This window comes from Ursus americanus, chromosome 24 (assembly GCF_024610735.1).
Source record: "Ursus americanus isolate L20-20 chromosome 24, mUrsAme1.1.p, whole genome shotgun sequence".
Classification (NCBI taxonomy): Eukaryota; Metazoa; Chordata; class Mammalia; order Carnivora; family Ursidae; genus Ursus; species Ursus americanus.
In genome coordinates, this window is record NC_142150.1 from 41,615,431 (window position 1) to 41,642,979 (window position 27,549).

General features: G+C 50.1%; 2 protein-coding genes across 4 annotated transcripts; one reads left to right on the forward strand and one right to left on the reverse strand.

Annotated features, from left to right (window-relative positions):
• Nucleotides 1–11,378: 11,378 nt before the first annotated feature.
• On the reverse strand, nucleotides 11,379–15,252 carry CCDC87 (coiled-coil domain containing 87). The gene has a single exon (XM_045775802.2). It carries the CDS (start codon nucleotides 15,250–15,252, stop codon nucleotides 12,667–12,669), a length of 2,586 nt encoding a protein of 861 aa, XP_045631758.2. The 3' UTR covers nucleotides 11,379–12,666.
• Nucleotides 15,253–15,277: 25 nt separating this feature from the next.
• CCS (copper chaperone for superoxide dismutase) lies at nucleotides 15,278–25,825 on the forward strand. Of its 3 annotated transcripts, none has more exons than XR_006775927.2 (8): nucleotides 15,278–15,550; nucleotides 15,896–15,968; nucleotides 20,465–20,602; nucleotides 20,819–20,996; nucleotides 21,551–21,611; nucleotides 22,177–22,363; nucleotides 25,136–25,213; nucleotides 25,285–25,345. XR_006775927.2 is itself a non-coding variant. In XM_045775804.2 (8 exons), the coding sequence occupies exons 1-8, from the start codon at nucleotides 15,512–15,514 to the stop codon at nucleotides 25,653–25,655; spliced, it is 825 nt and encodes a 274-aa protein (XP_045631760.1). In that variant the 5' UTR covers nucleotides 15,278–15,511; the 3' UTR covers nucleotides 25,656–25,825. The 3 variants fall into 3 exon arrangements, 2 of the variants coding, with proteins under 2 accessions (XP_045631760.1, XP_045631761.1); XM_045775804.2 differs by lacking the exon at nucleotides 22,177–22,363 and adding an exon at nucleotides 25,502–25,825 and having other exon boundaries at nucleotides 25,285–25,388; XM_045775805.2 differs by lacking the exon at nucleotides 25,285–25,345 and having other exon boundaries at nucleotides 25,136–25,273.
• The last annotated feature ends 1,724 nt before the right edge of the window (nucleotides 25,826–27,549 follow it).

Sequence of the window (27,549 nt, forward strand, 5' to 3'; positions counted from 1 at the left end):
ATGAGTCCAGATCTTTACTAAGGGCATTCAGCATTTCAGGGGACTGTGTCTCTGTAGGCAACATGCCTGGATCAGCCTGTTTGGAGCTACTCAGTTCTCAACGATCGCTTCAGTTATATCTTCTCATGTGATCCTGACTGGGCGTGTACATGTGGAAATGCAGATTTCTATAGGACAGATTACTTTCATTTTATTTTCCCTTGACTTTTAAAATTATGTGGGTAGGTAGGATATGATCTATAAATTTCATTTCGTTCATTTAACAAACACAGGCCAAGTGCCTGTTACGCACGAGGCACTCTCTAGATGCTGGGGGTGCAGGGCATTGCAAAACATTTGTTGTTAAATGGCCTGTTGGATCTCACACAGTTGAGATCCACTGGTAGGCTAAGCTGACTACTACGTGACTTGAGACACATCTTTTCACCTCTCTGGGCCTCAGCGTCCTTGTAGACTGAATGAGATCACAGGCCTCTCTCATACGTGCTCCTTGAATGGTAGCTGTCAAATACATTTACTCTATAAATCCATTTCTGTATGGCACGGGTACACTAAAACCCTTGTATCTTTCTTAATTCCTCAGACTCCATTGCCTAGCTATGTCTGTATTTTGAGGCCCCTCCTCTCCCTCCCAGCTCTAAGTTGTCCAGAATCCTCACTGATTTACTCAGTCCGAAATAGCCAGTGGTGGGACCTGGTGTGTGAGGCCCTGGCCGTGGGCGGACCTCTCGCCGCCCCACCCAGGCGTCTGGAGTCTCGGACTGCCGCTGTGACTCATCATCACCACACGGTGGCGCTGTTGAGGTTCGGTCCTGGACATTCCGAGTGCCGAGATCTTTGCAAGAAGTTAAGGACGCTGTCCCTGTGCCCGCTCACCTCCTACGCAGCCGCTGTCTTTCAAAGCACAATCCCTGAGCCAGGGAAGCAGGGCCAGAGAAGAGTCTGGCATCCCTGGATGAAAATTAGTCCGAACTCACGTCCCTTACACGCATCTAAAAACTAAAGCAGTGTACTGGCTACCTTCTTGACGTCAACTCTCGGATCTCAAACTTGGCCAAAACTGCGTATGGTTTTAATCCCCAGCACACTTCCGGAATCCTCCATCTTAGCATAGGGCGTCACTGTTCCCCCAGTGGGTCGGTCCACAGATGGGAAGTGTCCTTGATTCTTCCCTTTCCATCATGTCCCACATCGAACCCATTTTCAAGTGCTCTGGATTCACCTCCCAATATCTCCCAATTCATCCACTTACCTCCATTCCCATGGCGGCCGCTCATGACCCAGCCACCATCATCGCTTGCCTGACTGGATCCACTCCTGCCCGCAGTAATTTCCTCTCCATGAAGCAGCCAGAGGGACCTCCTTAAACATAAATGGGACCAAGTGTGTGCTGTGATGTGCAGACCAGAGCCCTCTTTGTGAATGGACTTGGTGTCGTGTCCAGCTACTGGGAGTGCTGCCCTCGCCTGTCAGCTCCTCGGGGATTGTCATGCTTCCCTCCCCCAAGCAGCTGCCACCTAATGAGAAATCTGAACGGCACCCAACTTCGGAACCCCCTGCAGGGTCAGGAACAGTATCCAGTAAGACTGCATAAGCAGCTCGACCTCTCTCTCTGCCCAGTCTTGTCTCTTTTCCCTCTCTTTCCTTGGCTTTGATCCTGAGAGCACCCCTAACAGACCTCCTGCCTGCCAATATCCATCTCAGAATCTGCTTCCCAGGAACACCAGCCTAAGTGACATCCTGCACTTAGAATGAAATCCAAGCTCCATCCCATGACCTGTTAGGCTGGGCATGTCCTGGTCCCTCCTTCCTGTCTGAACTCATCTCATGCCTCTCTCGCCACCCCTCACTATGCCCCTGCCACAGTCACCCCTTCCCTATCCACAGGCTAAGTACTTCCCTGTTTCAGGGCCTTTGTTTCTTCTGCCTGGAGAGAATTCTGTTCTGCAGACGTCACATTACTTCCCATTATCCAGTCTCCACCTAAATGCTATTTCTTCAGAGTAGGACCACCACGTCTAAAGGAGCCCCCCTCCCTCTAACTCAGAACGTTTTACACCTTTCAGCACTTGTCATAACATGTCCTTATTTGCTTATTCCCACTGGACTGTAAACAGAGAGCAGGGACCTTGACTGTCCCCTTCCCCTCTGTTTTTATCCCCGAGATGCCTGACCCTCAGGGCCATTTTTCCCATCGGACACCATAGACTTCTGAACTGTCCAGGGCCTGTGAAAATGTAAGAGTCTGGAAAAATTTTTTTACTGAATCCAAAGTTTTATTTATTTATTTATTTATTTATTTATTTATTTATTTGACAGAGAGAGAGACAGCCAGCAAGAGAGGGAACACAAGCAGGGGGAGTGGGAGAGGAAGAAGCAGGCTCCCAGTGGGCAAGGAGCCCGATGCGGGGCTCGATCCCGGGACTCTGGGATCACACCCTAAGCCGAAGGCAGATGCTTAACGACTGAGCCACCCAGGTGCCCCTGAATCCAAAGTTTTTTAAAAAGTAAAAATTGCTTTCTATTTAACTAAATGCCTGTAGAATAAAGTCATTTCATGAACTTTATTGCTGAACTTGATATTCATAAATATTTTGGTATAAGTGAGAAGGATTTTTGAGTTATAATTTCTCAACACAAGACCATCTGGAGTATACAGGATGACTGCTTAAAAACGTCACAGCAGGGGCGCCTGGGTGGCGCAGTCGTTAAGCGTCTGCCTTCAGCTCAGGGCGTGATTCTGGCGTCGGGGATCGAGCCCCACATCAGGCCTCTCCACTGGGAGCCTGCTTCTTCCTCTCCCACTCCCCCTGCTTGTGTTCCCTCTCTCGCTGGCTCTCTCTCTCTCTCTCAAATGAATAAATAAAATCTTAAAAAAAAAAAGTCACAGCAAATCATAATTTAAACAAGTTACATGAAGTCAGATAATTTCGAAGGCAAAACTATAACATTCCTTTTAAAAATTTTTGAGGCAGAATATTATTTAATATGGGACATGGGTGCATTTGATCAGATGTTACAACATAGGTGAGGAACTAAGACCAACAAGGGTCAGAAAATGGTGCTGCCTTGGGGCGCCTGGGTGGCACAGCGGTTAAGCATCTGCCTTCGGCTCAGGGCGTGATCCTGGCGTTATGGGATCGAGCCCCACATCAGGCTCTTCCGCTATGAGCCTGCTTCTTCCTCTCCCACTCCCCCTGCTTGTGTTCCCTCTCTCGCTGGCTGTCTCTATCTCTGTTGAATAAATAAATAAAATCTTAAAAAAAAAAAAAAAAGAAAATGGTGCTGCCTTGACCCTTAGTGAGTTTGCTCTAGTATTTGTTGAATGACCAGATGATTGGCTGGCTGACTGGCTGGCTGGCTGGCTGGCTGGCTGGGTAGAGATTCTGGACCCTAGGTCTTGAGCCCCAACTCTTTTCCTGGAGGTGAATTTATCTTGGGGGCCATGTCTCAGCCTTGAGTGAAGAGCTATGGTCCACTTCCAGGCCTCCCTGGCTGAATCATCAGGCTAAGGGTTAAGGTACTGACCTTCCATTCCTGCACCCCCAAGTGCCCCAAATCTTCGTGCATAAATTGATTCATATCTTCCCTGCTTTGTGGCCAAAACCTCAGGCTACAGCAGCTTTGGAGAGCCTCAAAAGATTCCTGTTAGACCCTAATCCAAGAATGAATTTAACTCACTGTTGCATAACTAAGAAGAGTCACCCAATCACAGCGATAATAATAATGCATAGCTAGTGCTTCCTTGGCGCGTGGGCTACACCCGTCACGGGAATTATCTTTTAATTTAAAAAGGTCATCTCCAGGTGATCTGAGGCCTTCAGGCCTAGAAGAGGTTGACATCTTAAGAACTTCTCAACGGACACCCCTTCAATCTCTGCTTTACTTAGCCAACAAGTTGTTATTTGGAGGATTTGGTCAAATGAACTACAGCAGCTTAAAATCTGAAACTAGGGCACCCGGGTGGCTCAGTCGGTTCAGCATCTGCCTTCAGCTCAGGTCGTGATCCCCAGGGTCCTGGGATTCAGTCCTGCATGGGTGTCCTTGCTCGGTGGGGAGCCTGCTTCTCCCTCTCCCTCTGCCCCTCCCCCTGCTTGTGCTCTCTCTCTGTGTCAAATAAATAAATAAAATCTTTTTAAAAAAATAAAAATTAGGTTGTCTTTTTATTTTTGAGTTGTGAGAGTTTGGGTTTTTTTTTTTTTTAATATATTCTAGATACAATTCCCTTAGCAGGTATGTAATTTGCAAATATTTCCTCCTATTTCGTGAGTTGTCTTTCACTCATCACCCCATCTAACCCTAATTACCCCCCACAGGCCCCACCTCCAAATACCAGCAGATTGGGGGTTAGAGCTTCAATATATGAGTTTGTGGGGGACACAAACATTTAGTCCATAGCAATGCCTACCTCGATGTTGTTAGGTATTAGGTGGACTTCATATTTAGTAATTAATAGCTTTTTAAAAAAGTGTAGCCTTGGTACAATTTTAAACCAATCATTTCTACATATATTTTAGGTCCCAGACTGATACTTTCACTCTAAAAATAGCCTAGAAAATTACAGATTTGAGAAATGAGAGGAGCTACACAAGACATGTGGATAAGCACGCTGTTCTAGAGGAGTCCTATCTTTAGCAGAGTTTCTGTCAGAGTCTAGGAAGAAACATGAGCCTCTGGATCTCTGCTTGGATGCCCTGCAGGCACCTCAAACTTAACCTTTTGAGGGCTGACCTCATCATCTTCTTTTACCCCTGTCCCACCCCACTCCCACCGAACCCTCCATCTCCCCATCTCAAAAGGGCTCCACCAGAGGCCCAAGCCAGACACACCCAGGAGTCCTTGACTCCCTGCCCTCGCCCCCCACCCAGGCAGCACCAGATGCCGCCAGATTTGCTTCTGAAACACTCCACTCCCACTCGTCATCCTAATGCCGTGGCTCTGCTCCCTGGTCTGCTTACCTCCAGCCTGGCAGTCTGCTCACCATCACCCACGGCGCAGCCAAATATCACCTCTCTGAATAAAGCCTGTTAAAACCCCATTCTTTCTCCGACCTAATTCCCAAGCATTCTCCACCTGGTTTACGCCATTCTGGCAACACCAGCCTCCTTAGACCCACCAGGCACACACATACCTCAAGGCTTTTGCCCTTATACGAGTGCCCGCCTAGAATGTTCTTTCCCCAGATATCACACGGCTCCTTCTGCTCCTTCCAGTCTCTGCTCAAATACTCCCTCCTCTGATCCCGTATTTTAAATTGCTACTCTCTGAACTTTCTATTGCCCTTTTTGCTTGTTTTCCCTCATAACGCTTGTCATCATCTCACATACGATTTGTTTTCCCTGCACAACAGTTTGTGTCTCGCTCACCAGAACGCGGGGGATCCCTGTCTGTATTTTTTTAAGATTTCATTTATTTATTCATTCATTTATTTGAGAAAGAGTGAGCAGGGGCAGGGGTGGAGAGAGAGAGAGAGAGAGAGAGAGAGAGAGAGAGAGAGAATCCGAAGCAGACTCCACATTGAGTATGGAGCCCGACTCGGGGCTCAATCTCAGGACCCTGAGTTCATGACCTGAGCCAAAACCAAGAGTTGGATGCTCAACCGACTGAGCCACCCAGGTGCCCCTAACCCTGTCCGTGTTTTTTTCAAAGATTTTATTGGGGTGCCCGGGTGGCTCAGTCAGTTGAGCATCTGCCTTCGGCTCAGGTCATGATCCCAGGGTCCTGGGGTCGAGCCCTGCATTGGGCTTCCTGCTCAGTGGGGAACCTGCTATACTTTCTCCCTCTGCCATTCCCCTCTCTTTTGTGCTCTCTGGCTCTTTCTATCTCTCTGTCAAATAAATAAGCAAAATCTTTAAAAACTTATTTATTTATTTGAGAGAGAGAGAGAAAGCGCACAAGTGGGGGGTAGGGGGAGAGATAGAAGCCAACTCCTCGCTGGGCAGGGAGCCCCATGCAGGGCTTGATCCCAGGACCCCGAGATCATGACCTGAACCAAAGGCAGACGCTTAACAGATGAGCCACCCAGGTGCCCCCCACCCCATCTGTATTGTTTTTGTGGTATCATGGAGCAGGTGGTCAGTAGGCATTTGCTGAGGAACACATGGCTTCCCACCACCTACACAGCAAAGCCCAAATTCTAGCTGGCCCTGCCTTCCCCTACAGCCCCCTCCCCTCCAGGAATTTTAGAGGCTGTTAATGCCAGTGTTCTTGTACTTCTTCCACATACACCATACTCATGGTCCATTCTTTTGCTCATTCTGGACACAGAAAGGTCTCCTCTCCTCTGCCACCATGTGCCTGATAACTCCTGCTCAACTTTCTAGAAACTAGATCCTGCATGGGTGTAGCCTCCCCTGGGAGTCTCTCCCTCACCACTGTTCCTCCACCCCCAGCTCTGCTGAGTGCCCGTTTTGGGGGTACCACTGGGCCCTTTACTTGCTACATTATTGAAATTATCTTCCCTACTAAACTTTAAATTCCTCAGCCAACAGGGACTAGGTCTCTCTGGTTTCCTCCAGTTTCCCTCCTCCCTTCCCCAGGCAGAGCGTCTGGCCCTTGCGAGAGGCTCAGGCAAAGGGTTCTAGACCTGAAAGAATCCTGCTGAGGGCCTCAGAGTCATTTCCGAGAATCCCGTCGGCTGAGAGCCTGATTTCCTCAGGGTACAGGCAATAATGAGTCAGGTATTTGATCGTATACAGAATCATCCTATGGGCTTTCAACTGGGCAGACTTGTTTTCTAGATTTTATGGTAAGAAACAGTATAGTGGTTAAGGGAGTGTATTTGGGAGTCAGACCCCTGGGTCTGAATTCAGACTGCAGTGTTCCTAGTTTTGTGACCTTGGACAAGTCATATAACCACTCTGTGCCTCAGTTTCCCCATCTGGACCTTGAAATAATAGTAGTACCTACCTCATTGCATTGCAATGAGGACTAAATGAATTACTGTGTGTAAAATGTTTAGAACCAAGTCTGGCGCTTAATAATCACTATCAGGTATTAGCTAATATGATTTAAATTGCCTTTTCCCCCCTTTTTTTTAAAGATTTATTTATCCATTTTGGAGAGAGAGAGAGTGAGAGACAGTACAGCAGGGGGGAGGGTCAGAGGGAGAGAGGAGAATCCCAAGCAGACTCCCCGCTGAGCTCGGAGCCCGACGCAGGACTTGATTCCACGACCCTGAAACCGTGACTCGAGCTGAAATCAGGAGTTGGACACTTAACCCACTGAGCCACCCAGGCACCCCTCTTTTTTTTTTTTTTTAAAGTAGGATCCACGCTGTGCATGGAGCCCATTAAAGTGCCTTCTAAAATAAGCTTAAAAAGTGAGTCAACGTGAAGAAAAGTGTTTGGTCAATGATAAGACAAGGAAAAGGTGGACCAAACGCAGAAACGTCAAGAGGGGTGGGGCTGTGGGCTTAGTGGAGTTAGAAACACCTGGGCTCAGATCTGGCTCCCCACCCACCCCCTCACCCAGTCCCTGTGTGTCTCAGCACTTGGTTTCAGCTCTCAGCTTCTCAGCTTCCCAGAGTGGCCAGACCACCCAAAAGCCAATCTGCTTGTTCAGCAGACAGATGATGAAATTTTTCCTTTTTTCTTTCTTCCCTTTCTTTCTTCCTCTTCCTTCCTTCCTTCCTTTCTTTCTTCCTTCCTTCCTTCCTTCCTTCCTTCCTTCCTTCCTTCCTTCCTTTCTTTCTTTCTTTCTTTCTTTCTTTTTCTTTCTTTCTTTCAAGATTTTATTTATTTATTTGACACACAGAGAGAGAAAGAGAGAGCACAAACACAGGGAGCGGCAGGCGGAGACAGAGGGAGAAGCAGGTTCCCCGCTGAGCAAGAAGCCTGATTCCGGACTCGATTCCAGGACCCTGGGATCATGACCTGAACTGAAGGCAGACGCTTAACCGACTGAGCCACCCAGGCGTCCCTCTGATTTTTTTTCTTTTAAGTTGTAGTTTTATCTCTGGCCTTGCCCTTGACATTTTATAAACAAACAGACATTCCTGGTCAATCAACCCTTCCCCCACGTCTACTGCCCTTGCCCCAGCAACTGGCCAGTCCCCCGATCCAAAATGCCCCACTGCTCCCTACTACCACCCTCACCCTGCCTTTGTCCCCATGTCTGCCCCTTCTTCTACTTAAACAAAAAATACAAACAGGGGCCCCAGACCCTTTCTGGGGTTTCATGGTGTCTAAACTATTTTCATAATATTGCTTAGACATTATTTGCCTTTTCTACCCTCACTCTCTCCTAAGTAGAGAGTTTTCCAGAGGCTACGTGACCTCTGGATATTGCAACAGATGTATGCAGAAACAGATAAGGAATCCAGCTATCTTCCATTAAGCCAGACATTAAAAAGATTTGCAAAAGAGTAAAACTGCTTCACTATGTTTTTTGTTTGGGAAAAGTTATATTTTATAAAAATATGTTATTTCTGTTAATATCTAATGAGATTCATGTTAATTTAGATAACTAATAAGCACATATTTAAATATGCGAATGAACTAGCCATCCTTTTAATGTAACAAATAGAGAAGATACTGGACTCTTATGGGCTTGGTCCCTGCCCCTGCCTGGGCAGCAAAAGGGTTGCAGCAAATCATCCTAGTTGGATTGTTGGCCTCTGGCACAAAACTAAAATGTCTACAGAAATTCTCAGGAATTGAGAGAATTGATTTTCATCCAGTTATCCTAGAGTCCTGTTTCCCTAGAGGGAGGTAATAATGGCTTCTCTTGCTTTGCAAGATTGTTGTGAGGATTAAATGAAATAATAACCTGGGGCGACTGGGTGGCTCAGTTGCTTAAGCGTCCGACTCTTGATTTGGGCTCAGGTCATGATCTCGGGGTCCTGGGATTGAGCCCCATGTCGGGCTCTGCTCTGAGTGTGGAGTCTGGCTGAGATTCTCTCTGCCTCCAGTCGTGCTCTCTCTCTCTCTCTCTCTCTCAAAATAATAAAATCTTTTTGAAAAATGAAATAATATCCTTAGAGCACCTGAGCGTGACACCTGGCAAACAGCTGCGTTCGCTGGGATGGGGTCGGGGCCTCTGGCTGCAGGCGGCTTGGCAAGGTGCAAGGATCCCCACGGCAGCCAGACAGCCGGGGCCAAGGATCTGAGGTTCCCAGACCTGGGTTGACACTGAGACTCCGCCACTTCAGGAGCAAGTCGTATTCAACTGCTTCTCACCTGAATGAACGTGAAAAGCACTTTATAAACCACAAATAGGATCAGCAGTGGGGGATCACACAGCCATGGGTTGAGGTCCGGAACTTCGGGAGAGGTCCTAGGTCTCTGTATTTCCATATCCGAACACCTGCTAGAAGGGCAGAATCTACTGACGGAGTGTTTTCAAGCAGTCCTAAGAGTCTCCATCTCCTTTGGCTTCTCATCTCAATCCTGTCTTGGGTTTTAAGATCCCTTTTATGCCACTTGAGATCCAGAGATCTCAACTGGGCCTGTGTGCTTAGGAATGTACCCTCCCTGTCCTATCTCTGGGCACTAACCCTATCTAGAACTGTCAGTGAGAATTCCAAAGGACTAATTCACAGTGAGATACTGTTACCCAAAACTTATTTCCCAGTAATCTTAATGGCTATCAAGGGATAAAAGGGTTCTTTGGTCAAAGTTTAACAGCTGTATTTTTTGTAAGACCTAACAGAGCTTTCAATATGCTAATATGTATTGTCAGTCTCTGAGGGAATGCAGAAATGCAAATGCATACGCAGAAATGCATATGCAAATGCATATGATTATTTGTCCACGGAACCCTCATGCAAGGACTATCACCCAGAATTCATTTACTATGCAACACACTTTGGGAAATGGCTGCACTAAGCTTCCTATCTCGCTGCTCCTGACTGTCTTTGCTTTTTACAGGGGCTGATGTGCTGGTATTTGGTTAGCAAACTACAGTATGAGGGCCAAATCTGGCCCTGTTTTTGCAAATACAATTTTATTGGAACACAGCCTTGCCCCATTTACTTAACCTATTGTCTATAATTACTTTCACACAACAAAAGCAAAGTTGAGCCTTGTGAGAGAGAACATATCACTCACAAAGCCTAAAATATTTACTATCTGGCCCTATACAGAAAAAGTTTGCTGATCCCTGCTGTAAAGTGTTTCTCACCTGGGTTATGTGTAACTTCTGGAGAATTCAGCATTATGCAGGAGAGACATGAAGCCACAATATAAACACTAAATACAGCATAGCTACCTCGAGGGCCGGTTTAATTCAAAGTAAGTAATTTCAAGCATCATTTTTATATTTAAAAAATGGACATACTATGGAGTAGAATACAAATTTTGCATAAATTTCAAAAATAAAAGACTTTATAAATTTCTCAGGCCTCAGTCTAGCTAGCACGACTTCCCTCCACCCTCATACCTTCCCCGACCCCAATCCCTCATACCTGATCAAAATGCTTGATTGTGTTCCTCCATTCTAAGGGGAATGGGGGTGGAAACGCTTGAGAAATGCTGTTTTATTGGGAAAACAAAGTGGAAGTTTATGTGTCAGCCAATGATGAGTGAAGGAAATCAGAGGCATTCACAATACCTATGCAGGCAGGTAAGACAGGCTGCGTCTAAGAGTTTTACCATATCTCTCAGAATCAGTATGCCAAAAAGACACAGGTAGGCTTCTGGGTCAGACAGACATGGGCTCGGGTCCTGCTCTCCCATTCACTACCTTTATGACCCTGGGTAAGTTACTTCACCTATCTGAGCCTTCATTTCCTCAGCACAAAATATTATTAAAATGCATACTTTACAAGGTAGTTGTGAGGAGTCTCAGAAATCATGTAGGGAAAGTGTTCTGCATAAGGTAAGAACTTAATAAGTGTTAAGTACTAATATGTTAGCTGAATTTCCCGAATATATAAAGAGCTCTGAAAAATCAAGAAAAAGATAGTCAACATCAGTTGAAAAGTGGGCAAAGCACATGGGCATTTTATGGAAAAGGAAATACAAACAGCTTTTAAACATATGAAAGATGCAACCTCACTCATAAGAGAAATGAGAACACAACTCAAATGAGATACTATTTTTCACCTACTAGATGGTAAAGGTTGAAAAATTTGATAACATTCTATTGGAGAGTGGGGAAAGAAATATAGTCATGCAACGTTAATGATACTGCAAATTGTTACCACCTTTGTGGAGGGCAATCAGTAATATCTTAACAAAATTACAAATGCTTAGGCTTTTATGTAAATGCTTATACATAATTCCACTTTCAGGAATTTAAACTATAGAAATAGTTACACATTCTAAATAGATGAACAAGGATGTTTTCTAGAGCATTTTGTGTTTGTAAATGTCCATTAAGGTGGGACTAGTTGAATAATAAAAAGAATACAAACAGTGAAATACTATATAGCTATCATGAGTATAAGGCAGCTCCATGTGTACTGATACGGAATGAGCTCCAGGAATGCTAGGTAAAACAAGAAAGGGGGCAAAACAGCAGTATAGTGTGCTACTACTCGTGTAGTTATACACGTACGCATAGATAACATATGCAAACATGCTCAGATATGCATAGGCTCTCTCTGAACTAGTTCATACAATAGCCTATGAGGCCTTACATAATCTAACCTGCCCCCTGGCATCCCGTTATGACCGCTCTGACTCATCTTTCCCCCTTGCTCTGCTCCACCCGTATGGCCACTTTGCTTTTCTGGAACACTCCAGGAACCTGCCTGCCTAGCGCTTTGTAGTGGGTGTCAAGGGAGTTATCCTCGATGTCCACAGGGCTCACTTCTTCCCTCCTTCAGGCCTTCGCTCAAACCTTCCCTTCCCAGTGAGGCCTGTACTGACCATCCTCATTAAAACAACATCCCTCAGCCTTTGTCTCCTTACCTTAGACTCCTTTTTCTTTAGTCTGCAGTGTTTATCACCTCCTACCATTCTATTATTCAGTGAGCTCAGGTACCATGTTTATGGCTTATGGTCTGTTTCTGCTGAGTAACGTAGATGTTTACAGTTCCCCAGAGAGGGAAACTGAGGTATGGGAGGTTGAGACGGGAAGGAGACTCCCCTTTCAGTATATACCCTTGTGTTCTCTGTACCACGTGCTTGTGTTAACTGGTAAAAATGTAATACAAGTTTTGAGCTCTACCAACAGGATCCTAGAAGTGGAAGTGACAACCTGGACCCAACCTCTTCATCTTATGATGGTCGAGGGTCAGGGAAGTTAGGGAATTTGCCTGAGGTTACAAAGCCAGGATTTAGATCGTCTTCTAACTCCAGGGCCCTGGCTCTTAAGCATCATGTCATAGAACCTCTTGATTTGGGACTCTAATCGGCCAATTTAAATGTAGTGTGATAACTGCTAAGCTGGGGTATTCCAAAGGTGAAGGTTTGCCTCCGTCTGACATTTCATTACGATGAAATCCAACAGATGGTCTCAATTTTTTTGGATGTATGAGATTTTGGCTGTGGTGTGAATGGCTTGAAATAAATGTGAATATTGGGTTTCTGGGCTTGGGGATTCTTTTATGAGCACTTTACAGTCAAAATAAAGTATTAGTCTCAGTCCCTTGGTAGTTGGGAGCACAATGTTCCCGAATCCCGCACTCCCAGATAATTTGTCTTCTGAAGCGGTCAAGACATCTGGAGGATCTGCCGGGTGTATGGGGGTGAGGGAGGGATGGGAGGGCACTTGGAATTATCACTGAGTAATGGGAGTATTCCCAGGAGTTATTAAAGGCTGGCTGCTGGGCTTCTTGAACAGCCCCGCCTGGTGAGAGGCCTTCCGACCCTGGGTCAGGTGGCGGACCCGGTGTCGCTGCTGTAGCCAGTAGAGCATCTCCACCTTGTCATGCTTCATCTTGTCCAGGTATCGCCGCCCTTTGAACGTTACTGGCTCACCAAAGATTAACTCAATCTCCTCCAGGAGGGAAGCCAAAGGAGCCTGCACTAGATTGATCTTCCTGTGTAGACGGTTTCGGAATTGATTCTCCTCCAGGAAGCGACTCAGGCCCACGTCAGTCTTTTGGAAGAAGCGGTTGGGATCAGAGGCTTGTCGCTCAAACCATTCTAGTCTCCCCAGCAACATCTCCCGCAACTGAATGGGCTTCAGGGCTTGCTCCCAGGCCCTCACCAATGAAGGCAGCTGCCTCAGACGGGCGTTGGAGCTGTACTTGATGGCCATGTCCAGCCGGTCCTTGTCGGGGACCTCAAGCATGGACCACAGGCGCTCCAGACGCTTCTGTAGGTTCAGGATTTTGTAGGGTTCTCCCAGGAGGCTGATCTTCTTACTTCCTAGCCTGTGCCCTAGCACTGTGTTCCAATCCCACTCTCCTGGCACAAAGTCTGGCTCTTCATCTTCCAGCAAGGGAGGTGGGTACTGAATCTTTAGGGACTCTTTGACAGGGGCTATGTCCTCCACAGGAACCTCTTCTTCATACATTTGGAAGATGACATGGAGGAAATCTGACTCCTGGTTGGTGAGGTACTTGAAATAGTCACCCACAGACAAGGTGGTTTTCCACCAGTTCATCCATGAGACTTTGTTTGACCACTTCTCCCAGGCTTTGCCTGTTTGGAGTGACATGAGGGAGGTTGCCTTATCAGAGGACTGTAAAATGTTTGCTCTCTGGGGATAAAGTCCAGCTAACTTGGGATTGATGATGCGATACTGTTTTTCTTGATGTAGAAAGGCTGAGGACAGGAAGGCTGACCAGTCTTTATTGGCTGCAGGCTCAACCAGGGGTCCCTGGTCAAAAGAGAAGTGGTCAAGAGAGACACGGCTCATCAACTCCTTGTAGACCTCCCTGATGTTATTGCCAACAAAGAAATCGATATCCATTTCCTCAATAAGTTTGGGTTCTAGTTCACCAGCCAGGTGGTTATATAGGACTCCGGCCCTGTCAACATGGAAGGAATCCAGAAAGTTTCTCTCAGAGATCTGCACAGCAGCTGCCTGGACCACAGCCCGATTTCCTAGCTTCAAAGTAACAGTCACTGGCTGTGGTTGAAGTGGAAAGGATTTGGGGCACTGGAGGCCCCACCGCCCAGTGGCTTCTTCCTCTTCGAGGCTCTTCAGCATTCTCTGCAGTTCCTGCATGCGATGAGCTGCAGCTGGGCGGCGGGTCAGGGCCCCCAGGAGTGGGGGCAGGCCTGAGTCCAGGGGTGAGTAGTGAGTCCTCTCCAATTTCATGTTCTTTATCATCTGCTTCAGGTCCTCAGCCACTGTGTCCCCTGCCAGCTCTGTTTTGCTCTCTGGAACTAGGACCAGCGGGGTTAAGGGGTGAGGGGGGAGTGGAGGAAGGCCCAACTCATCTGCTAGTTTCCAGCCCTCACGCAGAGAGGGCAAGGACTGGCCCCTCTGGAGCTGGGAGTAGAGGGGCAAGTGGGAGGAGGTGGAGGGAGCCCTGCTGGTGGGAGTCACAGAGTACTTGGGCAGTGACACAATCTGTGTGGAACTGAAGTTGCTGTCTCTCTTTTTCTGCATGGAGGACAGCCATTGCTGGGGCCTTTTCCCCTTCAGCTGGGGGATGGACTTCAGTTCCTTCACTGGATCCAGTTCAGGCTCACAGAGAAACTCCCGCGGGCGGCTGAGTTGGATGAGGTAGTTCAGGTTGAGGTCGCAGCTTGGTACTTGCGCAAAGCTGGTGCTGTGAAGCCACGGGACAGGGTAAAGCTTGAAAGCCCCAGTAGGCCCTACCGGGCGCAGCTTATGCATGCCACCGTGGGCCTGTTCTATCTTCAGCAGGGCGAGGAAGTCGGCGAGCAGGCAACGATAGACCTTAGGGCTGGTAAGAAAGATTGTGCAGTCCCTGGCGAGGCTGGCAGTCAAACGGGTGAGTGTGGCTGATTCAGTGAAGACACCTCTGCGGGTCGACATGGCCTTCAGCAGGTGCAGGTAGTGTAAGAACAGCTGCTCGCTGCTGAGCAGTACGTAGGCCAGGAGCCGCTTCCTCAGTCTCTGGTTGTTCAAGTGGCTCAGACTAGGTTCAGTGGGAGCCTCCTGCCAGCTGCACTTTAGCTCGTCCAGGATGACCTCAGTGAAACGTTGTCGGCTTTCATTAGGCACGCGCACCGCCAGCCCACTGTTGGCCAGCCGCTTGGACACTTGGCGGCACAACGACTCCACCGTCAGCCGGGAGACCGGCAAGGGCAACAGCAGCGGGACCTCCGGCGGGAGGCGCTTCTGAGATTCTGGGCGCCTCGCCTTGCGGGGGAAGAGCGACAGCGGGCCCAGCAACCGGTGGTAAAAGCGCTGGAGCTCGGGTTCCGGTTTATAGGGCTCCATCTTTGCGCTGCCGGCGCGGGAGGTCTGGGAAAAGCGGCCAAGAGGTTACTAAGGCAACCAGGGGCCGGAGGGTCCGAGTGCGCCTGCGCTGCCAGTGCCGTCCAACGCGTGGCGTCGGGAGGGCGGGCCTGACGTGCGCGCGCACCAGGAGGCGGGGCAAAGTGTGGCTTCCGAAGCTCCGCCTCCCCGCGACGCAGTTAGGGGTTTACGCTTCAACGCTGCAGCGGTTCGGGTCCGAAGGCTGGTGACTGGGTCCGGGATGGCTACGGACTCCGGGGACCGCGGGACCGCCTGCACGGTGAGGGTCGAGGCCTCGTGTGGGAGCCTCTCTGGGCAGAGAGCCTTGGCCCCTAGGGTGATTGTTAACGCAGGAAAGGGGGAAGGAGTAGGCACCTGGGGTGGGGCCTGGGGCCTCCGCGGGAAAAGGGTGCGAGACTATGAGGTATGAGGGCCCTTGGCGTTAACTTTGGAGGTTTGGGGGTTGGTCTTGGACCTGTCACGAATGATAATGAGGGCGCTTGAAAAGGGGTCACGTGAGGGGGTTTCCCCAGGCCTTTTGGGGTGGTCATGGGGGGGGTAATGAAACAGGGTCACGCAAGGGGGGTTCCCGACTCTCATCAGCCCGTCCGTGCCGCCCTTGCAGCTGGAGTTCACAGTGCAGATGACCTGTCAGAGCTGCGTGGACGCGGTGCGCACGTCCCTGCAAGGAGTGGCAGGTAAGAGCCAGAACAACTTGTGCGGAGAGTCTGCAGGCGTCTAGAAGGAGCCGGCAAATCTCTTAGACCAAGAGCACTACTCCCATTTACAGATGTAGAAATTGAAACCCAGAGATAGGAAAGAATGTCCTCAGAGTCACACAGAGACCCAGAGACAGAGCGTAGAGTACGTATCTCAAGCCTGTCCTGCCAGAGCCCCTACAGGGTCCGACACACTGGTATCTTACATCTCAGGTGCCCAGGGAGTGAGGAGCTAGGCTGAGTATAGACAGCCCCACCTACAGAGGGAGGTCCCTGGATAGCAGGCAGCTCTTGCTTGCAAAGCAGCATAATCTTGACAAAACAAACAGCAGCCCTGGCTATGTTCCATCCTAGGCAGCTCCCGATTCTTATAAGCCAGCTACCAGGTCTGGAGGTGACCTTGCACAATAGAAATTTCTGAGAAGGCAGAGCCACCAGCATGGCACTGTGAACTGCCTTCCTTTGATCCTGTTAAATGTTCATCCAGTCATTCAGCAGGTATGGACCAGATGCTGGGGGCTTTTTAGGGAGAAGTGTTCACAAATGTTTCAGACACAGTCCCTGCCCTCAGGTAACGGTGAGCATGCAAGCATTGCTCATGGAAGAGCAGTTCTGGGAAGAGATGCGATAAGATGGGTTCGAAGCTGGGACAGTGGTGGCACTTGGCCCGTTACAGGGCAACAGTAGTGGATAAGGGTATGTGCCTCAGAGTCAGACTGTTTGCATTCAGATCCCTTCTTTATCACTTAGTGGCACTTAGACTTCATGCATGTTACTACTTTTGCCTGTTTGGCGTTTAAATGGCATGATAATGGAAGCTACTCTGGAGGATTGTCATGAAGAGTAAGTTGGTAAATACATGTAAAGCACTTCAGAAAAATTTTTGGCATGCAGTGAGAGCTCCCTAAAATTTAGAAATTATGAGAGGAAGGCCTTACAGGTGGCAGTCTGGGCAGAGGCATTTGGGGACAGATATTGAAGCAGAGTGAGAGAGAGAGAGAGAGAAATTTGCCCCCTTCATGAGGCCTGGGGCTTTGGGAAAGAGGGTTCTGTTCCTCTAGGAATAAATGGGAGGAGCTCCCAGCCCAAGGCCCACTTTCTTGAACCCTTATTACACACCCTAGAGTTCCCTGTGGCCTTGTTTTCTTTCTTACTGGGCTTTGAGCTAAGCAAGGGCTGGCCTGGCCACACTCTGCACCAGCCGCACTGAATCTTGCTCAGCTAGGGAGCCAGCCTTCTTCTTGGTTCAGGCACAGTTCAAGAGTTCAGGAAGTGCATAGTTACGGGGAGCTGCCCACTGGGGCCCTCCCACTTGAGGAGCAGAGAATCAGCTCTTAGGAGACCCCAGAACAGGAACCCACCTGCATGGAAGTGAGTCCATCAGAAAGTCGTATCTGCTGTATATCTAAAATATATTCAGAATTTAGCCTCTCTTTTTTCCAGACATTGGCCTTCACACGAATCCAAGCCACCTTCTCCCTGACCCACACAAGAACCTCATCTTTGGGCTTCCTCTTGCCTCTTTTGCCCCCTCCAGTAGTTTTTCCGTACAAAAGCTAAAGTGATTTTTAAAATTATACCTTAGATAATATCACTGCCCTGCTCGTTTAGGCCTTAATAACCCTGTGAAGTAGGTAGTAGTAGTATCTCCACTTGCAAGGGAAGCAATTGAATAGGAAACTCAGCAGAAAGGTTGAGTAACTCGTCTAAAGCCACACAGCTACTATGTGGCAGACTCAGGATTTCAACTCCAGAGTCTACACTCTCAACCGCTATACACTGTGCCTTCTCCCAATGGCCTCCCAGTGCATTAAAATTAAAATCCAGGTTCCTGTTGGGCCTGACTCGTCTCCACTTACAGCTCCCTGTCTTACTATTCTCTTTACACCCAGCTCTAGCCACACTGGCCTTCTTCTCTTCTTAGAACGTGTCAGGGTCGTTCCTGCCCATACTGTGTCCTGCATTGGAAGGCCCTTACCTGACTACATTCAGGCCTTTGCTTAGAGGCTCAGAGAGACCTTCCTTCACCAGCCTAAGTGGCTCGCCCCCCATTTGTTCCCCAGCACCTATTTCATTGATCACACCTTTCACTATCTGCATCTCTCGTGCGCGTGTATCGGACATTTGTGTCCCTGCACTGGAACACATGCTATTTCATGGGGCAGAGATGTCGCCTGACTTGTTCCCTGCTCTGCTTCCACTGCCTGGAACACGGCATGTGATAGGTGCTTAGTGTCTGCTTATTAAATGAGGCGAGCAGACAAAGTTTCTCATACTGTGTGCTTCACTGGGTCCTGGGAGCCTCCAAAAATCAGGCTTAGGGGCTCAACCCTACTGTCCGTGGGTCGAGGAGACCGAGCATCAGCTTTGGGGTTGGACAGGCTGCCTTCCAGGCTTGGGGCCTCAGGCCAGTTGTGTCACCCTCTAGCCTCGTTTGCTCACCTGCCAGATGAGGACAGTATCATCATCCTGATGCGTGTAAGGCAGAGCATAGCTCTTGGCATCCCCTGGAGGCTCAGACCGCAGGAGTTCCTCCATTATCCTCCCTGGACCCCCTTTGCAGCCATGGCCATCCAGAGGCATCTCTAGGTGGACCCAGAGCTCCCCATGCTCTGCAGGCTGCCTGGTGACTCAGGATAAAATTTTGTGTGAAGTGAGGGCCAGTTTGGTAACTTGGACGGTTTTCTTTTCACAAAATCACCCTGTATGTGCAGGGGAGGGGATGCGGGTGTTCCTCTGATGTCTTGCAAATTCTGTCCCTCCCCTGACGGTGTCACTGCCGCTGCAGGGGGATCTGAAGAAACAAGTCTGTGGGAGCTTTTGTAACCACACCCCAGATATTCCTGTCCCTCAGGTGCTGCCTCCCCCAATAGCATTTCCCAATTGTGCCTCCTTTTGAGCTGGAAGGAGTCTGAACAACTACGTGTACCCTGGGGCTTGTTATTCCCGTCTCTGCCTGATGGTTAATCCAGGCAGAGCCTGGCTTCTACAGCCTTTGAGCTCCCTGGGACAAGGACCAGTGTTTTTCCTGACTCTGGCCACCTCCATGCCCAGCACACATTTGTTGAGAGAATATGGAGAAGGGAAACCAAAGATGAAGGGAACGCCAACAGTCAGTGTAGCCTTCGGTTCACAGAGCACCATCTCAACAGTGTGAAATGGCTTATTTAACCTTTGTCTTCTGGACTGCCCACAGCTCCCCTGGGCTTTACCCTGCAGAGGAACAAACACATTGGCTAAGATCATAGAATGGTGTAAGCCCTGCAGGTGAGAGCAGCCTTATCATTCCCAGTCCATCCCCTGTGCGCTGGCTAAGGGCTGGAGAGTTCTCTTAAAAGGCTTGGGAGCCCTGAACATCTGAATGAAAGAGAAGCCCCTTCTCTTCCTTCTCTGAGTTGGCTCGATGGCCCCCAAAGCTGAGCGTGTGTCAGAATCATCTCGCAGTCTTCTGCACACAGGGTGATGTTGGGGATTTGGCGGGCAATTGAGACACAGTAACTTTTGAACCTGACCCTTGTGGACCACACAGAGCTCCCGCACTCACAGAGGATTGTAATCAGTGCAGCGTGAGTTCACTCGGGAAGAGGAAGCTGCTACAGGAGGACAGAGGAGGGGGTCCCAACCCAGCCTGGAGGGTGGGGGCTGCTTCTCAGGGTGAGCAGTGTCCGGGTAGGCAAAAGTACAGTGCACGTACGTTAGATGTGAGCTCTCATGATGATGGGGATTGCCCCCCCTTTTTGGTGTGTAACAGCTTTATTGACATATAATTCAAATATCAGAAAATAGTCCTATTTTAAGTATACAGTTCAGTGCTTTTTAATATGTTCCGAGTTGTGCGGCCATCACCGTTCTCACTTGTACATTTCAGCCCCTCATGAAGGAATCGTGCGCTTTAGCCATCAGCCTCCGATTCCCCCACCCACTAACCTACTCTCTGTCTCTAGAGGTTTCCCTGTTCCGGACGTTTTGTCCATGATGGCAACACCTAACGTGGGCTTTTGTGACTGGCGCTCACTTAACATCATATTTTCAAGGTGCTTCCCTGTGGTAGCATTATGAGCAATTCATTCCCTTCTATCTTTTTATGGCTGAGAAATAATGGATACACATTTTCTTTATCCATTCATCTGTTGATGGGCATTTGGGTTATTTTCACCTTTTGGCTATCGTGAATAATGGGCTATTTATGGATGGCCCGCTTTTTAAAGTAATTATTTATGTTATAAAGAACGCCTTGTGTGTAATAAGGACAAACAACACTCCTGGGGGTAAGGGAGCCTTATCCCCACTTTGTTTATAAAGATACGGCCTCAGAGAGGTTGAGGGCCTCACATAGCCAGAAGGCAGCTTCGGAGCTTGACTCCGACCATGGGAAGGTTGGCAAAGATGAGGAAGGAGAATGACCTGTTTCTCTCTTCCCTGCTTCCAGCACGGGGCTGTTAGCCCTCTGCTGCCTCCCCTCTCTCTCCTTCCAGGTGTCCAGAGTGTGGAAGTGCAGTTGGAGAACCAGATGGTCCTGGTGCAGACCACCCTGCCCAGCGAAGAGGTGCAGGCCCTTCTGGAAGGCACAGGGCGACAGGCGGTGCTCAAGGGCATGGGCAGTGGCCTATTGCGTGAGTAGCCACTATGGCCCTGGCCTTGGGCTCTCTGGGAGGGAGGTGGCCTGGAGCTGCTACACATCTAAACCATAGGATTGGGGGTTTGGGGTTCGAGTGGCTTTGGGGAAGTCATGAACGTTATGTGGAGCTCTCTCCCTGCCCTTCCTGAGCTGATGAAGGTGTGGGGCTAACTGAGGTGGCGAGCCAGCCTGGGTATCTGATACCTTGCAGAGAATCTGGGGGCAGCAGTTGCCATTCTGGAGGGCCCTGGTCCTGTGCAAGGGGTGGTGCGCTTCCTGCAGCTGACCCCTGAACGCTGCCTCATCGAGGGGACCATTGATGGCCTGGAGCCTGGGCCTCATGGACTCCACGTCCATCAGTTTGGGGACCTCACAGGGAGCTGCAACAGGTGAGTCATCTGAAACCTCCCCCGTGGCATCTTCATCCCCCCACTCATGCATCCGTGGTGTGCTGGGGCTGTATTCAGCCACCTGCACACACTTTCACGCTCGGTCCTCACAAGTACCGTGAGGCATGTACACCCAGGCCCAGTCTACAGACGAGGAAACGGAGGCTCCGAGGGTTAAATGACTTGTCAAAGGCCCCAGGGCACGTGAATGGTGGGGTGGGATTTGAACCCAAATCTGACCTTAATGCTCCTGTCCGTAGCCACCTTATTGCCCCTGAGGTGGAAGTGACTCCTAGACACAGAAGGGCAGGTCCCCGTGTCACGGTGTTTGTTGTGCTGTGATGCAGTTCTTTGCCCTCTCATCTGTGTCTCCCCGGAAAGCTTACTGAGGGCAGGACCCACATCAGATTCTTCTTGGTGCCCTCAACCCAAAGCCTGGCACAGAGTGAGTCTGTTGAGTGAGTGAATGAGATAAATGTCATTAAAGTGGGAGGGTACATCAGCTGGCCTGGGAGCCAGTGTCTTGCTGCCCACCTGCTACCTTTTCCTCTTAGCTGTGGGGACCACTTTAACCCTGATGGAGCATCTCACGGGGGCCCTCAGGACTCCGACCGGGTAAGTGTCCATCTGGGGGAGGCTTAGGCTATGAGAGGGCCTGAAGCCTCAGGCAGAGTAGGCTGCTCCTAGGGCCTTAGCGATTCCTTTTTGGTGGGGTCCCCTCACTTTTATTCCATTTAGAAACATCAACCCTTTCTGTGGTGGAGACCTGCCCCCCCAGGAGCTCACAGTCCTGTGAGGGAGACCCCCGAGAACCCCGTGGTTGCAGGGCAGTGAGGTGATTCTTGCAGGAGCCTGTAGGAGGCCCTGAGCCCAGAGTATAAGCACCGGTCCGGCCTGAGCCCGAGGATGTGGGCAGTGGGAGAAAGCTTCCTGGAGAAGCTGAAGGTGTGGAAGTTGAAGATCTTACCTGAACTAAAAAGGCCGTTCCTGATGGTGCAGCTCCTGGCCCAGGGTTTCACTTTTCACCAGTGAATTGCTTCCCGTCGGCAGTGAGTGGCATGCCGCCTTGGTTTTTGCTTATCTGCATACGGCTTGTTCTGTTAGTTATGTTGCATTTTGCTGTAAGTTAACTCAGTTTTTTCCTGAGGTAAATTTGGTTATTTTTCATGTTTTAATCCAGCATGGAATGTTTCAGACATTCCAAAGTACAGAAACTTGTCCCAAGCTCCTGTGTCCCCATCACCCACTTTCAACCGTGACCAACTCTTGGCCAGTCCAACTCTTGGCCAGTCCTGTTTCATCTACACCTCCAGCCTTTCTCCACCGATATTTTGAAGCAGATCAAGACATCATTTCATGTAACTAAGGTAGACTTTTTTAACAAGAAACTTGATACTGCCACAGAAATGGGAAAACCAGTTCTTGTAGCCGTAAGAGCAGGCTCATTGTAAAAACAGTCAGTGGTGGTCAAATAAATGTTAGTAGAGTCCTGCTGGATTCTGGCCTGCAAGGTCTGAGGACTACGGAAGGCCTGTTTTTTCTTCTTCTTCTTCTTTTGTTTTTTTTTGTTTTGTTTTTAAGATTTATTTATTTATTTAAGAGAGAGAAAGAGCGAGCGCATGTGGGGGGGGGGTTGCAGAGGGAGAGAGAGAATCTCAAGCAGGCGTCATGCCCAGCTCAGAGCCTGATGTGGGGCTCGATCTCACGACCCTGAGATCATGACCCGAGCCGAAACCAAGAGTCGGATGCTTCACGGTCCGAGCCACCCAGCTGCCCCTGTGGTGCATGTTTCTCACTTCACATACTTGATTTTTTGGACAGTTCTGTGACATTTTGAATGGTCAGAAGTTTGACTCCTTCCCTTCCTGCCTTGGGAAGTTGGAGAAGCCAAACAAGTTTTTGTCGGGTCCCCTGTGCGGGGCTGTGTTTGCGCTCAGTGCAGCAATGATTTATTGCTGTGCATCAAATCACTCCAAACTTGGGGGGTTAAAACCCCAAGCATTCATCTTCTCGGTTTCTCTGGAGCAGGAACCTGGGTGCAGCTTAGCTGGGGGCCTCTGGCTTCGGGTGACTGTGATCAAGGTGTTGGCTGGGGCTGCCGGCATCTGAAGGCTAATGTTGCCGTTGGCAGGCCTCAGGTCCTCCCTGGCTGTTGGCCAGAGACATCAGTCCTTTGCCACGTGGGCCTTTTCCTAGGGCGGCTCACCACACAGCAGCTGGGCTTCCCTCAGAGCAAGTGCGTGAGAGAGGGCATCCAAGACCGAGCCAAGCCCTTCTCTTTTTGTAACCGAATCTAGCAAGTGACCCTAGGTCCAGCCCACACTCAGTGGAGGAGCCCGCAAGGATGTAAGCACGAGGGAAGGTGCACCGTAGAGGCTGTTATCCTCATCTAGCCGTGAAAGGTGCTGCGCAGAGATTAAACAGGTGAAGAAGAGGGAGTGCGAATGTCAGGCACAGCAGAGAAAACTCCATAGGCAGAGCCCCCAAGGTGTGAACCAGCCCCCGAGGCATGAATGAGGCATTTGGGAACTGGCAGCACTGTGTCACTTGTGAAGTTGAGATCAGAAGGGTGAGAGACTGCCTTGCCACCTGTGCTTTGGCCTCCTGTGGCCCGGGCCCCTCTCAGGGCAGGGAATCAGAAGGGGCTGGAGCCAGCTGCCCTGCCGTTCCCAAGTCCTTGATGGAGGTGGAGGAAGACTTGCGTAACATCAGGACCGCCAAGGCCACCATGATGCCTGACGAGTTCCTTCGGGATTTCTGCCTCTGCTTTTGCTCAGCTGGAAGTGAATTCAGTGTGGGGATTTACACCAGAGGCTGGTTGTCCCTTTGCACATCTCCTAACTGATCTCCAGGGTGCCTCGTCTTCTCTCACCGCCCCCCAGTCCTTCCTCTTCACGCACTGTGCTAGAGGGATTGCTTCAAAGCACAGAGTAACGGTGGCATGCCCCTGTCCACGCCCGGTTTTGGCTCCCCGGTGTATAGGCCCAGCCCAGCTGCCTGGTGTGACATTCAAGGCCCTGCGGCCCAGTTCTGCCTGCCCAAGTGCAGGGGAGGGAGAGGACCCTGCTGCTGGGTCATGCCTCTGAGCCGCACCACCAGGCTGCTCACTCCCGCAGCCCAGTCCTGAAGATGCTCCTCCAGGCTCCGTATCACCTCCACTTCCTTGATCTTTCTGCCAGAAAGGCTGCCAATGCAGGGTAACGGTGTCAGGTGTCAGCAACGGACGTCTTTCTGGAAAACCAGATAAAGCAGAAGCGGTGCTTCTTGCTGCTTACCCGCCCCGTCACACAGTGACATGCTTTGTGACCACGCACCACAGCAGGGCCGTGTGCACCAGCCCACATTGGCATAGGCATCTGCTCCTGCCTAAGGTGTCCGGTTGGAGACAGTTTATTTGCACAGACGTGGGCCTCGGTGACTTGCCAGTAAGGTCCGGTCAGCAGAAAACCTACTCACTGCTGTACTTAGTCTGTGTTTCATAACCACTGGTCTGTTCTGCATCTGTCTCCCCACCTTGCTTCGAGCTCCTCCAGGGTGGGAACTGCGTGCGTACCCCACCCCCATGCCGGCGGTGTATGTCTGATGTAGGAGGTGTTCTATAGATGTGTTAGGACATTTTGTATTGCCTTAAAAGGGAGAAGGTAGGCAGAGCCAGCTTCTGGGGGGTGGGACAGGCCCCCTGCTCCTTGTGTTTCTTCTCTCTGTTCCTGGAGGCTGGGAGTCAGGGAATGCTGCTGGCTGCTTCCTATGGTAAGGAAGCCAAGCCTGGCCAACTTAAGCCCAGGGGAAGACTGCCAAGGGCTTAGAGTCAACAAGAGCCTGGAGAACTGGGCTCGCAAAGCAGCAGCTACGGGGCTAGCTTGTGAGGCTGAGATGCAGAGAGGGCAACAGTCTTGCAGGAGACACAGTCTGGCTCAGTGGGCATGACTTCCTAGGAAGGGAGTCTCTGTCCAGGAATTCGGTTCCCGGGAGGGAGTCTCCAGTTGCCTTCCTGGTGTCCTAGGCCATCCCTTTATCGTACCAGACTATACCCAGAGGAGGACATTGGTACTTTTGGGAAGGGGAGTCGGATCCTGGGAAGCCAGAAGCTAGCAGCTGTGCCTCATGCGCCCCTCTTCTCTCCCCCGGTCTCATTGCAGCACCGTGGGGACCTGGGGAACGTCCATGCTGATGCTGATGGCCGAGCCAGCTTTAGGATAGAGGATGAGCAGCTGAAGGTATGGTGGAAAAGAAGGTGGGGAACTCTCCTAACAGGTCCACTGTTTGAGGCTCTTATCTGCCCTCAAAGGTATGGGATGTGATTGGCCGAAGCCTTGTCATCGATGAGGGAGAAGACGACCTGGGCCGGGGTGGCCATCCCTTATCCAAGGTCACGGGGAACTCAGGAGAGAGGTGAGTGATGCCACCCCCAGCAGGAGGCTGTGCTCAGCCAGCGGTGCGTGGTCAACCCCGGAGGACCCAGACCAGGGCCCAGGGCCCACTCCTGACCACACGTTCTTCTGCAGGTTGGCCTGTGGCATCATCGCACGCTCTGCTGGCCTCTTCCAGAACCCCAAGCAGATCTGCTCCTGTGATGGCCTCACCATCTGGGAGGAGCGAGGCCGGCCTATTGCTGGTGAGGGACGAAAGGAGCCAGCCAAGCCCCCTGCCCACCTCTGAGCACGGCCTCAGCCTCGGGTGTGTGACCGTTCTCCCAGCTGAGCACCGTCTGCTTCCAGAGAGAGGGGAGGGAGGCCCTGCTTGCCTGGTCCCAGGAGAACTCGGGTACAGGGTGTGAAGGGTCGCTATGATGTTCCCTTGGCAAATTAAAGTTTTATTTTCATATGGAACTTTGGGTTTTGTCCGTGTCCCGGTGTCCCTTTATGGGCTTGCTGCACACAGTCCTTCTGCGTCTCTCCTCCCGCTGAGGAACACCTGTTGGCTTTGGAGCCAAACAAAACTGGATTGAAATCTCCATACCTCGTGAGGGTAGCACCTTCCTCCTCGGGGTTACAGTGCGGGACCACAGCACTCCTGTTGCTGTCCGCGCAGGTCCTGCTTTGGTTTCTCCCTGTGGTTAGACCTATAATGTGGGAATTTGGGAGCTGCAGGTGGCCCTCTTCTCCCTGCCTTGTCAGCTGAGTGTCCGAAAAAGCCTGTCTGCTGAGGGGAGGGATGAGCCGGATGCAGAGGGAGAACCTACGAGTTGGATAATGTTGGGCGCTCCAGGGCGCCTGCCCTGGGCCTTTTCTGAGGGCAGCTGCTTTCTGACCTGGGGGTCAGGAGACACTCCTGGATTTTCCCCATGCGTCCCTTCCTCTTGCTTTTTAAATTAATTTGGCTTGAGTTGATTTTTTTAATTCATAAGTAAAAGACTCTTAATTAACCTAATAAGCAAAGTGCTTGGCGTAGGACCTGGCACGTGGGACGTTAAGGGAACAGCAGCTGTGCATCTGAGGCCAAATGGGGCCCCTGGAGGCTGCCCCAGCCAAGCCCCGCTCTCACAGGGATGGCCGGTATCCAAGGACTAATGTGTGGGGCCAGAGATTTTGGGCCTCCTCACTTATCGCCTTGCCCCCCCCCCCCGACTCGTACCCTCCACTGGACTTTGCCAAGCTTGCTCATCCATGACAAAACTGCTTTTATGACACAGTGGGCTGTCAAAATACAAACTTCGCCCCTTACCATGTTTGCTTGGAACGAGGCAGGTGATTTTCCAGATAGCTGGCCTTGCGAAGATGTGCCTGGCTCTGCTCCCATTCCCTAGGTTTGCCTGTTTCTCCCTCAAGGCTGCTGGCTCTGCGTCCAGCCCCAGCCCTTGGACCCTACTCTTTCTTGCCAACCTGTGCTGGTTGCTTTCCAGTTCCCTTGATTCCTGGGAACCAAACCCCCTTTTAAGCCTGGGGCCCAGGCTATCTTCCCCCACCCCAGATCATGGCAGGAGCTCCTCATGGACTCTGCCCATAGCCAGCCCCTGACCTCCTCTCACCTTCCTTCTGGAATGACAGCTGGTTTAACCCTCTTATGGCCAAACCTCTTAACAAACCCTACCACTCTGTTTCCATTCTTGAAGAATCAACATCCCCATTAGCTTTTCTCTCTTTTAAACCCTTAATCATGTAGGTTTTGGGTTTTTTTAGATTTTATTTTATTTATTTAAGATTTTATTTATTTATTTGAGAGAAAGAGAGCAAGCACAAGCAAGGGTGGGGGGCAGAGGGAGAGGGAGAAGCAGGTTCCCCACTGAGCAGGGAGCCCAACACAGGGCTCAATCCTAGGACCCCAAGACCATAACCGGAGCCAAAGGCAGACACTTAACCGACTGAGCCACTCAGGCACTCAAGATTTTATTTTTAAGTAATCTCTCCACCCAGTGTGGGGCTTGAACTTAAAACCCTGAGATCAAGAGTCGCATGCTCCACTGACTGAGCCAGGTGCCCTTTAACTGTGTAGTTTTTATTTATTTTATTTTTTAAAGATTTTATTTTTTTTATTTGTGAGAGAGTGAGAGAGAGCATGAGCAGGGGCGAGGAACAGAGGGAGAAGCAGGCTCCCAGCTGAGCAGGGTGCCTGA